This window comes from Lissotriton vulgaris, chromosome 6 (genome assembly GCF_964263255.1).
Source record: "Lissotriton vulgaris chromosome 6, aLisVul1.2, whole genome shotgun sequence".
NCBI classification, from domain to species: Eukaryota; Metazoa; Chordata; class Amphibia; order Caudata; family Salamandridae; genus Lissotriton; species Lissotriton vulgaris.
This window is the reverse complement of record NC_141694.1, coordinates 1,308,927,302-1,308,940,349: the sequence shown is the minus strand read 5'-3', so window position 1 is coordinate 1,308,940,349 and position 13,048 is coordinate 1,308,927,302. Positions and strand designations below refer to the sequence as shown.

Genomic DNA, 13,048 nt, shown 5'->3' with positions numbered 1-13,048 from the left:
GGATAGGATGATAGATTTTAAAATAATCCCCCGCCCACACAGTGATCATTCTGCATTAGCAGTAGAACTACAACCTTTCACCATGAGTGGTCTGCCTCCTACAGACAACCCTATTGATTCTAGGGTGGTTACCTCGAATTGTAGGAGGAACGTGAAATGGTCTAATTTCAGTCAATCGGATGATAGACTTGGTAGTCTGTATGATGCCCTGTTGCCAGTTTTTTCAGACGCTTCTAATGTATGTAGCCAGACCCAGGAGGGTATAGACGTGGAACAGGCACAACTGACCCACGCTACACTAGGAAAAATTAGTTTTGAGTACTTTTATCCCATCAAAAATAATTTGCATAAGGACAAGCTGCCCACTCAACCCTGGTACAACACCTCCTGCCGTGCGGCAAAAAAGGCTCTGATATTAGCCATCAGATCCAAAGATTGCCATACCATACGGCCGGCAAGAGCAAATTACAAAAGTGCCATAAGAGAAGCTAAGCAAGGGTGGGAAGATGAACACTAGGCCTCACTGAAAACCGCACTAGGGGACAGAGACAGGAGGACTTTTTGGGGTCTTGTCAATTCTGGCACAACATCCTCTCAAATTGCTGTTCAACCAAACCTAGATGAACAGGTCTGGCGAGTGCATTATGAATCACTCTATGCTAAGGAACCCGGTATTGGACCAGTCTACGTCTGTGACCAATCAGTCGCCTGTCCAGTAGTCAGCAGGGATCCATTACCCCAGATCAATGGATATGAGGACCAGAACATAAGCTTAAAAGAAATAGAGGCCGCAATAGCTAGAATTGCCCCGGGTAAAGCCCCAGGTCTGGACAAGATCCCTGGAGACCTTTATCGGTCCGAACCTGCCATCTGGGCCCCTTACTTGTGGATGCTGTTTAGCGCAATCATACAAGGCATCCCTCCAAGCTGGCTTGGTGCGGAAAGAATTTCGATTTTTAAAAAAGGGTTCACCTATGCTCCCAACCAACTATAGACCAGTAAGTCTAATAGATATATCCCAGAAAGTTTTTGCACAGGTCCTTCCTTATAGATTGCAGTCTTGGATGGAAGAGAGGAGGATTCTGTCTCGCCATCAGGCCGGGTTCAAGGAAAATGTGTCGACCCTGGACCAAGTACTGAGATTACAACTACTGTACTGGAAGATCGTATGCTTGCAGGGGGGCAGCCTCTTCTTGATTTTTGTTGATCTTAGATCTGCATTTGACTTAGTGCCCAGGGAGAAATTAGGGTTGGTTTTGGGAGAGATGGGGGTCCTTGAATATTTCATTAGACTTTTAAACGTGTACACGAAAGCAATTATGCACAAGTCAGGTACGTTAAGGATGGCAATCTCACTGCACCTATACCCATCAACCGTGGCGTACGCCAGGGTTGCGTGCTTGCGCCAACCTTATTTAGCCTTTATATTAACGGACTAATTGATGCCCTGTCAGCAGAAAAGGATCTTGATGCACCAAAGTTAGTCTCCCGTAGAATTTCGGCAATGATGTTCGCCGATGACACCCTACTAGTTGCCAAATCGCCTATGGGAATTCAAAGGGTTTTGGACAAATTTGAGAGGTTCTGTAGAGATAGGGGCTTAGAAATAAACCTACAGAAAACAAAATTTTTGGCATTCAATTGTCCAAAAATGACACGCCCCAATCCGTCCATCAATGGCAAATTCCTTGAGAGAGTGTCATCCTTTGTGTAATTAGGCATTACAATTTCTGAATCCATGGAATGGGGGCCACACATCACCAAATCCACGTTAAAACTAGCACAATCAACAGGGGGCATCCTGAGGGATTTTAACAACCCTAGTAAAAGAACTATCAGCCCAGCAATTGAAATTTACAGGGCACAGGCGAGAAGTGGGGCCCTATATGGTGCGGAGCTTTGGGGCCACCTAAATTTGAGGAAGCTAACCAATGTGGAAAATCAATATTTAAGACAACTATTTAGACTCCCTCGTAGTACCCAGTTGGTCCCGCTACGCCTTGACACAGGTATACCCCCAATAGCCGAAGTAGCAAGCATTAAACCTACAATGTACTGGCGCCGCCTGTGGTCTACACCGAACTTACATCGTACAGGGAGGAACTTCTGGAAGTTCTTAAAGCACCAGGTGCTGCAGATTCCATGGCTTGCACATATCAAATCCTTATTAATCAGCATGGGTCTAGGCCACTCAGGGATTGCTGGTTTGACCCTGAGACAGCATGCCTGTTAACATCTAAGGTAAAGGCACATTATAAAATGTACAGATTATCTCAATTAGAACACCCTTACTAGTATTGGGAAACTTTAGATTGGGTTTTTGTAAATTGAAGACATTCCTTGCTTTGAGCCGGCAATTGATCTCATAAATCCACCTATAGCAAGGAAACTATATTTACAGTATAGATATGGGGTGCTTCCACTCCGCTGTTTTACATCTAAGTGGAGAGACCAATACATCACTCACTGTCCGGCTTGCGAGCATCCTGTAGAAACTGAGCTCCATGTTTTCTTTAGCTGCCCAGGCTACAAGAGAGCAAGGAGGTGTTGGTTGATCCAGATTTGTAGCAATTTGGGATACAAGCGCTGCCTCGAAGTTTTCAGGATTCTAAAAAACGATTCGAGCATCCCAATAGTATACTCTGTTGCAGGCTTCTTGCTTGCAATGTGGTGTACCAGAAGGGTCTATTTGAGATCTAGAAACGATGCACCGATAGTCCAGTACTGAAGTACTAATGTTAGTTGAATAATTTCACTAGTTACATTGCATATCTGTAAAGTTTTAAACTCGTAAATGTTTACTTTTATATTTGCCCTTTTAACTAATCTATATATTTATTGAACTGCGCACTTTCCATAATTCCTTTTTAAAGCTACGCCTATCTAAAGTCTCAATGTATTGGCTAATATGAAATTATGTGTACAATTATTACTGGGTTTTACTTTTTCCTTTCCTCTTTTGACAGCATGTGTAATTTATTTCGTGTTTTCTCATGTAAATGCTTGCTGTATGTGAACTTTCTAGGTCATTTTGATCGAATAAAGTCTTTTTGAACTTAACTGTAACGCTCAAAATACTATAAGCTTAAAAAAATGAGTGCCCCCTTAAGAAAGCGAACTCTATATTCTGTTATTGTGCACCCAGAATATGTTTGTCGAACTTGGTTTACATCACGTCTACCTGTGACTCACTTCACTTCAAGTTTTAAAAGATGTTTTCTTTTATAATACAACAAAATTAGACCGTACTTCAAAACAGAGGTGTATCCAAGAGCCATCCTCACAAGTAACTAGGATTTCAATTTGATTCAGATTTATTCCAGCAGTGAATTGGCACAGAAGATTAGGGGGCAAGAATACGGTGTTGAGAAATGCACTTCTCGTGCTCTATGTGCGTCTTTAGTTCACACGCTTCCGATACCAGCATTGGACACTTCATTCTGCAGTGTTAGTCACTACTTTTCTGCGCCAGTGACACCACCCATGGGTCCATATTAGAAGTGCTGCTTGTGCAAGAAGAAAGGGAAGGATGGAGACACAGTGATACGGGGATTATGGAGCAGCATATTTCAATACTGCACTGTTCGCCATTGAAGGTCAGTAAAATGGGAAATCCAGAAATTGGCTTGTTTTCGGTTTACAGCAATAGTTGTTCTCTAGACTATCTCTTGCAACAAACACAGGTGAATTGTATTGGTGACAGGAGCCACTCTAAATCACTGCTGTTTGAATTAGAATAACGTTTTACTTTCTTTTTTTCTTCAAACAGAAGCTGCATATGGTGCCCCGAACTGAAAATAGCCAATTTTAGGCAAGCTGCATTGCACGCAAGCAGCTCCTTTCCTCTTTACAGCTACAGACCTATTAAGTGCCTACACTCTATTGAGGAGTCTTGCACAGCATTCCATGTTGCAGTTTGGCACTGAAATTTAGTGCTGAAATGTGAGAAGCAGTTGTTAGGGAGTTGGGGATGTGTTTCTCAGGACGGGGGTACATTGCTGTGTGGTAAAATGTAGCCTAGCCTGTATGTGCTTTACACCCTCCAAAAAACTATGGAGGCTTTAAACACACGCTAGGCAGGGACCATAGTGCTGGTTTTCTCACTCATAAATATGTACATTCAATCAAATAGACATCGGAACCATGGTATCGATCGTTTTTCAACTTTATATCATATATTATATAAGAAACAATGAATAATTTGCAACAAATAGAAAAAGGCAACACAAACCACACTATTACAATCAATATCCTTCCGATAGTGTGTTATACTGTTGGTATTGTATGTATTATATACATATATACATAACGTGCTCCTGAAGCCTCAGTCAGCTCATTCAACAATTTTTAACATGAATGTTGTAGTTCTTATTTGTAACCAAACAGTATATAGGCGTGGAAACAATTCCTCAAGGTACCTTTTCTATATTGCATATTTACCCAGTTCCTTGGGGATTATTGGGTTGCCCTGTCTTTATTTACGGTTTTCTCACTCTGCAACTGAAACTGTAACTTCTGCCCCTATTCTCCCCCAAATAACTAATTTTGCCTTTTATTTTTAGCACAACCCTGATCCAAGACATTGGAGTGCTTTGCTAAAGAAAGACTATATTACACTTTGTTTTTAGGTTTTTTTGTGCATAATTGACCAGACTCTCAAAGACACACCTCTTTAAAGATCACAATGCAGCAACAGTTCACTTCTCCGAGAACCCTGTGTCCCTGAATCAGTCGTTGACACTGTGGGATTCCATAGTGGACAGGATAGGATTACATCTAAGATTATAATACCTTCATCCCAATTATTTTCCAGGAGAAAAATGGAAGTACTCCTGAGGCAGGGCTTACATCCCCCACCCGCCCCAAAAAAGTTACATAATGGGAGCTGCGGCCAATAGAGCAAGTGAGCCGTGGGTCGAAAAAGTTTGGGAGCCACTGGTCTATACAATAGCCTTGATAAAGACAAATTGTGTTTTGTTTCAAGTTGTATTTCTGATAACCCCACATCCAATGTCGTTGAGAATGGAATATATCAGAAATAGATTTATCTATTTACACTTTTTATCGTTTCTGCATAATAACTGCTGTCCTGAAAACTATCATTTGTTTGGTGTCCTTCCCTATTTCTTACTGACCTCCTGAATCACATCGACTAGGGACCGGAGGGTGAATTCTTGGCAAACTGAAAACAGCAGGTTGCCAGTATGTTTCACATTGAAACCGGAACATTTATTTTCACCGAGACTTTGATTAGTGTGTGGAAAGATTCACTGCTGTTCGTGCGATCGCTATAATAAAGAAATGATGGATGGTAAATCGAGAACACATGAAGTGAATATCCAGATCAAGAAAGAAATTTAGTACCTTCTACGCTCTGATATAAATGCTGATAACATAAGTATCTGCGTCAGCACCCTTCACCCCCAAATCCACCAGCTGATCTGAAGCAAGATATTCAAGATTTTCCCAGATTTATAGCTTAACTCTGGGTCCTCCCACCACTCCTACTTTTGCACCATATATCACCAACTATAATACATAGTTGCCTCTGGCAACGTCAGTGTGAGTATGCTACTTTGGCCCACGCTCAAGCTCTAATGGAAAGTAAGCTCTGATGGAAAGTAACAACAAGCAAAAAACTATTTCAGAAGAACAGCAACTTTTCCTCAACACAGCGGATGTATTAAAAATTAAAACATGACTTGAACATAAACATGCGGCCACACCACCCTGAATGCTCCTGCATTTGGCTTTACTCAAACCTCCATCCTTCAGTATTAGCAGGCAAAAAAAAAAAAACATTCTTCCAATGATCGAAACAAGCAGAGAACCAAAGATGTTAAATGGCACCTCCCAGTACACTGAGGTACGTACTCCATTTACAGACATCTCATACTGGTTATATACGATAGTAAAGTTACAATATGGAGTTCTAGGGAAATGGCCCAGGTCATGGCATATATACACGTGAAATGATGGGCCCTTAGACTACAGAGAAACAGCTAGGCAGGCATATCAGCCTAATGAGTAGAAAAAGTCAAAGAAGCTTACTGACAGCTGCTCTTCAGCCACCTCAACATCAAAGTGACCAACATCCACGCTACTGCATTAACTACTGATGTTCACAAAGTGTGATGTGTTCTATTTTCAGTCTTTCAACTTTTCATAAACACTTACAATAATCACATTTCAGGTTCTAGCACTATTCATTAGGAGCAAATGGTAATCTAAACAGTGGCAAATTCTCTGATTTCTTTATACAGTGTATTGTTTTTGCGCATGTGCCTACGTTATTGTACTGCGCGTCGTTATTAGGCACCTGACTGGATTTGTAAACAAATGCTGGTCAAACTTCCAGTTTCAAGTTAGCAAGCGATCTCAGTCCGGGTTGAGACCTGGTATACGCGTAGTATGCGGTGTTGGTATCAACAGCAGTATAAACCCAGTTTAAGGAGTCTGTATAAGGGCGAACAAGGGAGAGCAGTGCCCTAGTTTACAAGATGTGTCCATACCTGGGTGCACAGACAACTTATTAATGCGGGCTGAATAAGTAAAGTATGACCAACTCACGAGGGTGCAGCCCGACATACTAACAAAATCTAGTGGGAGGCTCCCTTCTTGGGAGGCTCCCTTCTTGCATGTATAACTTTCTGAAGTTGCCCACGCGGCACTGGGGGCGGGGTGGAGATGTGCAGTCAGCTCCTGCAAGTTGGCGCAGGTTCCACTAGACACAAACCCTCCACTGCTGTACCATCTGCACAGAAAAAGATGAACGTCATACAGGGGGCTGTCATGACCTGCATTTGCCCGGCCTTCTTACTCTGAGACAGCAGGTGGAATTAAAACGGCCCTGTTGCTGGTCTCGTGCCCTTTCTCAGCCACCCATCCCACAGCTAGATCTCTGTCCCGCTAACCTTCGTCGTAGTTGTAGCCGCGCACATTCCGGTGTCGCGCCATGGCTGCGGGGAGGGCCGCGCGCCACGCTCAGGTGCCCTCCGGCCAGCGCGTGCCCCTAGAGATAGGTGACTTCTCTCCCCAGCATGGACGGCCGGCGCCTGAGGAGCACGTTGCACGCATGCGCCATTCCCTACAACCCCCACCCCGTACGCTTCAGTCGCACACTTCGGCATCACTGATTACAGATAATCAAGGCGACTTTCGTTGCGTCACTGCAGAGAGCCGCGTCACTGCTGAGAATCACGTCACTGCAGCGTGAAAACTAAAGTGATTGCAATAACGTCCAGATCGTTAGCTCTTGTTAGCTCGAGCAGTGCGCGATGACGTCACATGAAAATGACGACACCGGAAATAATGGTATAACCTTTTTACACTCCAGGTAGAAATGGCCATGTTTAGCAGCCAATACCAGAAAACAGGATGAGGCGTTGAAGGCACTTTGTAGACTCGAGCCAGAGGCTTTCATCTGCTGAGCTCGAGGTCGTCTTGGGTCCCAAAATGAGTCGAGCTTTCATAGGGCTTCCACCTGCCAATAGCTAAAGACAAAGCATTCCCCTATGCTGTAAAAGGAGAGAGATATAACTTTCCAGTGGCTGAATTGTTCAATTTCAATCCAGAAAATCTCGGCTCAAATCTATGTCGGGACCAGAGGCACCTGATGGAGCAAGGTTTCATACATAAGAAACTTGCTTGAATGCAATCCTCTAGAAATAACATGTAATAAGTTAACCAACATGTTTTGTGACTACTATTAGTTGCACCACACAACATTTCTGTATCTAGTAACTTGAGTGTATTTAAATAGCTGCTGAAAAAGCGTGAACTCTTCTGCGCATGCGCCAACTGCATCTACGTAGTATGACATTCTTTGCTTTTGGTGGGAATTCTTTGCAGCTGCACAGTAGTGCCCAAAATGGCCGCTTTGAACCTCACATGCTAATGCATATGCCTCTGCTTCAACTAAACCTTGAGTGTTTTGCTAATCTGTTAACCCTTTCGATGCTGATGACGAGCTCAGCTCGTCATGATGCACAGTTGAGCTGTGCTGATGACGAGCTGAGCTCGTCATGAATACATACTAAGAGCAATTTCCAGCACGGGGGGGGGGGGAAACGCCTAGCAGCCAAGGTGTTAATGCCATAGTTAAAATCAGGTAATGGGAATAGAGTAGAAATAAGTGTGTTGTAACCTTCAATCTAATGTAGTGAGGGTTAGCGTTCTAGCCTATCCGTGTTCCCTCTTTTCCCCTCCCTCTCCTTCCCCGCTCATTGGTTATTGCTGGCCTACGTCATATACCTTTAGGCAGTGTTTGTTCACGGGCTGTCATTCGAGCCCCAGCTGTTCATTGTACCGGTCCTTTACCTGCGGGTCTTTGATATTAATAAACTTACAGTTTCAACTCAACTGGTGCGGTGTCCTAATTGGTATGACACTTCAGATGGCGACGAGGACGGGAGACTAAAGAGTTGTACAAGGCCCGCCGGTATTTTACAGAGGATCATTTCTTCTCTTCAAAGAAAGTTTTCATAAGGCAAGTTTTACAGATTGTCTTTTTCGGGGCAAAGTATTCAGCGCTAATTCAAATTTATTTTTTCATGTGAGGTGGAGTTGAGAAGCGAAAGAGTGTTCCTTTGGCTAAAGACTCAGCGACCTTCTTAAAGTTAATTTCAGGCAAGTTACGATATTTCGAATTTTGCCAAAGAAATGTTCAAGCGCTAATTCAATCATTACTTTTTTCTATGTGCTGACGTGTGGTAAAGTCACGAGTTCGACAGCGTTTTCGAGGAAGCAGTTCGCATTTCTCCTCAGCTGTTATCTGTCAACTGTCACGTCGATTTCAACGTCGGCCGTTGGAATCTTCAGCGCAGAGTCTTGCAGCCAGGCGTCTCTTTCAGCTGTAACTGACATCGGTTGATGTTTTTGCTGACGTCATCGCGTAGCCTACGATCCTGAGCGTGACTCCATTTTGTGTTCAGAAATTGGGTAGTTTTCTCTCAGAACATCGTTTTTCATGAGAGGAACTTAATGTTACACGATAAAACGATTATTTATCTGTTTACTAGGTCAATATTGTTTTTTCTCATCAAAACAATTTAATTTAAAAAACGGAACCTAGTATTTCATAGTACTTTTTAAGAAAGTATAATTTGTAAAATATTTCTCGTTTCTCTTTGAATAATAAGTTTTAAAAATAGCGTTTTCTGTGAAGAAAGAGGTAGAAGGGAAGGTTGCTGAAATGTCTACAAATACAAATATAAGTGCTCCAGCTCCATTTTTGAATGATCCAGGGAAACCAAGTATGAGGTGGAAAAACTGGTTGAGGGCTTTTGAAAATTATTTGGTCGCAATAGATGGGAAGATGTATGATCCAGAAAGAAAGGTAGCAATTTTATTTGGATTATTGGGAGCTAACGGTCAGGAAAATGTTGATAGTTTGCCTCAGTACGAGCCACCCCCAGGACAGTTCATTCCATTAGATGAATACCAAGAGGCATTGAAACGTTTGGAAAGACAGTTTGGAGAGGAGCCAAATATAATGATTGGGCGGCATCATTTTACTATGCGTAAACAACTAGAAAACGAAACTGTGGAGGAGTATATTGGTGCGTTGCGCGTTCTAGCAACCAAGTGTGAATATAATGACATGGTGGATGTATATATTAGGGACCAGTTTGTTTTTCACTGCCATGAAAAGAAAATTCAAGAGAGGCTCTTGTCATGTAAAAATCCCCCTTTACAAGAAGCGATAGATATAGCCAAAGGGATTGAGAGATCTCTTCAAACGTCAAAAGTTTTATCTGCTTCCTCAAACTTAAGGGCTGATGTATATGTTGTTAATGATTCAAAACAAAGAAATGTGGCCTATGAAAGAAGAAATAGAGATGGCAGAGGCACTGAGTTAGGAGTTATTATATGTTATAGATGTGGGTCAAAAAACCATAAAGCAGACTTTCAAGGATGTCCAGCACAAGGTAGGAAGTGTACAAAATGTATGAAAATTGGTAATTTTGCAACGAGTTGTAATAATTCCAGATCACTAAAATTTCTGAAAGTGAAAGTAAGTTGTGTAAACGAGTTTGAAGAAGACATGTGTGCCAATATTGTTCTGTCTATTGATGACCAAACGGAAAATATTAAGGGTCCTTTAGGCATTGCGCACATTGGAGAAGTAGAAGTTAAGATCATGGCGGATTCAGGATCTCCGATCACTATTATTTCTGATGTTAAATATGCAAAATACTGGCCCACTACAGACTTGTTAGCCACAGATATATTTGCCAAAGCATATGGAGAGTCTGAAATTAATGCATTGGGGTATTTTTATGACTTGTTGAATATAAAAGGTAGAGTGATTTCCACCAAAATCTACGTGGCTGAAAAAGGAAAAGACATCGTAGGATGGAAGGACTTAGCTAAGCTAGGCATTATACTTAAACCGGGTGCAGATGACCCAATTGTGTTGGATGAGAACTTTGCACAAACATCCGTTTCTTTGGTAAGTCCAATTTTAACCAATGATATGGAAAATATTTTTAACAAATATGAATCTTTGTTCGACAATAGAATTGGTTGTGTCAAAGGATTCGAACACAAAATTAAGCTGAAGAAAGGTGCTATACCAGTTAAACACAAGGTAAGGGCAGTTCCTTTATCAGTCAAATCTGAATTGCAAGAACTCCTCAATAAGTTAGTAGAGGAAGAAGTAATTGAGCCTACCAATTCTTCAGAGTGGATTTCGGCTATTTTAATTAAAAAGAGAAATGGCGAAATCCGCTTATGTGCAGATTTGAGGTCATTAAATAAAAATATTGTTGTTGATTGTTTCCCGCTGCCTAATATTCAGGAGATTTTGGCAGCTATTAGTGGATCTAAATATTTTTCTATTATTGACCTCAAGTCTGCATATCATCAAGTGCAGTTGTCGGAAGAGTCAAAGGAGTTAACCACATTCATCACTCCTTTAGGTGCATTCAGATTTAAAAGACTTCCGTTTGGGCTGGCTTTTTCAGCCAGCGTGTTCCAAAAATTGATGGAAGCGATTTTGAAGGGAGTTGAAGGAGTAGAAAAATTCCAAGATGACATTCTTATACATGCAAAAACAGTAGAAGAACATAATGAAATATTGGATACTGTGCTTAGCAAATTGTTTGATAGAGGGATGACCGTATCAAAGAGCAAGTGTAAATTTTTAAAAAGTGAGGTTGAATATTTAGGCCATGTTTTAAGCTGTGATGGTATCAGGCCCAAACTTGATTTAGTTAAAGCCATAACTGATGCCCCAAGGCCTAGTGATAAGGATGCTCTTAGATCGTTTCTCGGACTCAGCGAATATTATTCGCGGTTCGTAGAGAACTACTCTGGTAAAGTTGAAACCCTATGAGTATTGTTGCGCAAAGGAGAGAAATTTGTTTGGCCAGTGGACCAAGATAAGTCATTTGAAATAATTAAAAATGCCATACTGAATGCGCCAACTTTAAAGCCATACAATCCAGATGGGCAGAATATTGTAACTGTGGATGCAAGCTCTGTGGGTATTGGGGCAGTTTTCACGCAAAGGGTTGGCAAAGAAAGTCATACTGTTGCATTTATTTCTAGAAGGTTACATAAATCTGAAAGACACTATAGCACCATAGAAAGGGAGGCATTGGCTTGTGTATGGGCGGTTGAGAAACTGAGAATGTATTTATGGGGCAAAAGCTTTGACTTGGTAACAGATCATAAGCCTCTTACTTTTCTTATGGATGGTTGTGGTAGAGGAAATGGAAACATTTTGTCTAGGTTGATCAGGATTTTGTCAAAATTACAAGAGTATAACTTCACCATCAAACATATTTCCGGAAAATGCAATGTGAGAGCCGATTGTCTATCACTCCTTCCACTTGATGATTCTAAGGAATACGATGACATTGAATGCGTAGTTTCTTTTGTGAACAGTAGCAAACAATTTACCAATATTTGTGAGGAATCTGATTGGGTGTCACAGCTTAATAATGACCCTGTTTTAAGTAAAGTCAAATTATTTATTTCCAGTAGCTGGCCCCAGTAAGAAATTTGAGCACGGATCTGAGAACGTATGCACAAGTGGCTGATGATTTAAGCATCGAGGATGGTTTCATAATGAGAGGTGAACTGTTGGTACCCCCACCTAAGGTAAGACGTATTTTCTTGCAAAAAGCTCACAAAACACACCTGGGATCTACATTGACCAAGAAAGCCCTAAAACAATATTATTGGTGGCCAGGTTTGGACTCAGAAGTAAATTCATATGTAGAATCGTGTGCCACCTGTTTGAATTTGGATAAACGTTTGAAGTCCAAAGTACAAGAGTTGCAGTTAGTGGAAATACCATCTTCCTCTTGGAAAAAAATAGCCATAGATTTCTCTGGCCCTTTTCATGCTTTAGAAAGTTCCTGTAAGTTCTTAATAGTGGTGTGTGACTATTACAGCAAATGGGTCTATTTCAAATTTGTTCCTAACATAGAATCTAAAAGTGTTATTCCATTTCTAGAACATCTTTTTACGATTGAAGGGTTACCCCAAATCTTAGTGTCAGATAATGGCAAGCAGCTGACATCTGAAATGATGACTACTTTTTTGAAGAAAAATCAAATTACACAAGAAAAGACTCCATTGTACTCTCCCAGATCCAATGGGCAAGTGGAGCGTGTAAACAGGTTTATTAAAGATGGAATTCAAATGGCCCTGGCAAACAACTTATCTGTTGTAGAATTCACTCAAGATAGAGTGGACATGTTTAACAGAACTGTCAATAACGTTACAAATTTTTCCCCTTTCTTTCTTATGAGAGGTAGACAAGCTGTCACAAGCATCTCACCCAGGCTGTCTGTGTGTCAAAAAGAAAAAAATTACTTTACTGTGGTGGATGATGATAGCCTAAAAGTCAAGAGTTCTATCTGCAAACAACAACTGAAATCCAAGAAATACTATGATGATACGCATAAAGCAGTTTACAAAGACATTGCAGTAGGAGATTGGGTGATAGTCAAAAAAACAGTTGTAAAACAGAAAGGAGACTCTAAGTACTTTGATCCCAGCGAAGTTGTAGAAGTAACAGGAGGTGCAATTTGTG

The 13,048-nt window shown here is 41.3% G+C and overlaps 1 protein-coding gene and 1 long non-coding RNA gene across 3 annotated transcripts in view; one reads left to right on the top strand and one right to left on the bottom strand.

The window, feature by feature from the left end:
- The window catches only part of HBS1L (HBS1 like translational GTPase), a 640,556-nt gene extending 633,422 nt beyond the window's left edge, over window positions 1-7,134 (bottom strand). Inside the window, exon 1 of one of the 2 annotated variants that reach the window (XM_086927450.1) lies at window positions 6,915-7,134. In XM_086927450.1, coding sequence (XP_086783576.1) covers window positions 6,915-6,957 — 43 coding nt within the window. In that variant the 5' untranslated portion in view covers window positions 6,958-7,134. The remainder of the gene's footprint in view (window positions 1-6,914) is intronic. The other variant, XM_086927451.1, reaches the window with a different exon arrangement.
- A 57-nt stretch (window positions 7,135-7,191) lies between these two features.
- The window catches only part of LOC147708826 (uncharacterized), a 69,301-nt gene continuing 63,444 nt past the window's right edge, over window positions 7,192-13,048 (top strand). Inside the window, exons 1-2 of the long non-coding RNA XR_015296521.1 lie at window positions 7,192-7,314; window positions 11,989-12,108. This is a non-coding gene — a long non-coding RNA (uncharacterized LOC147708826). The remainder of the gene's footprint in view (window positions 7,315-11,988; window positions 12,109-13,048) is intronic.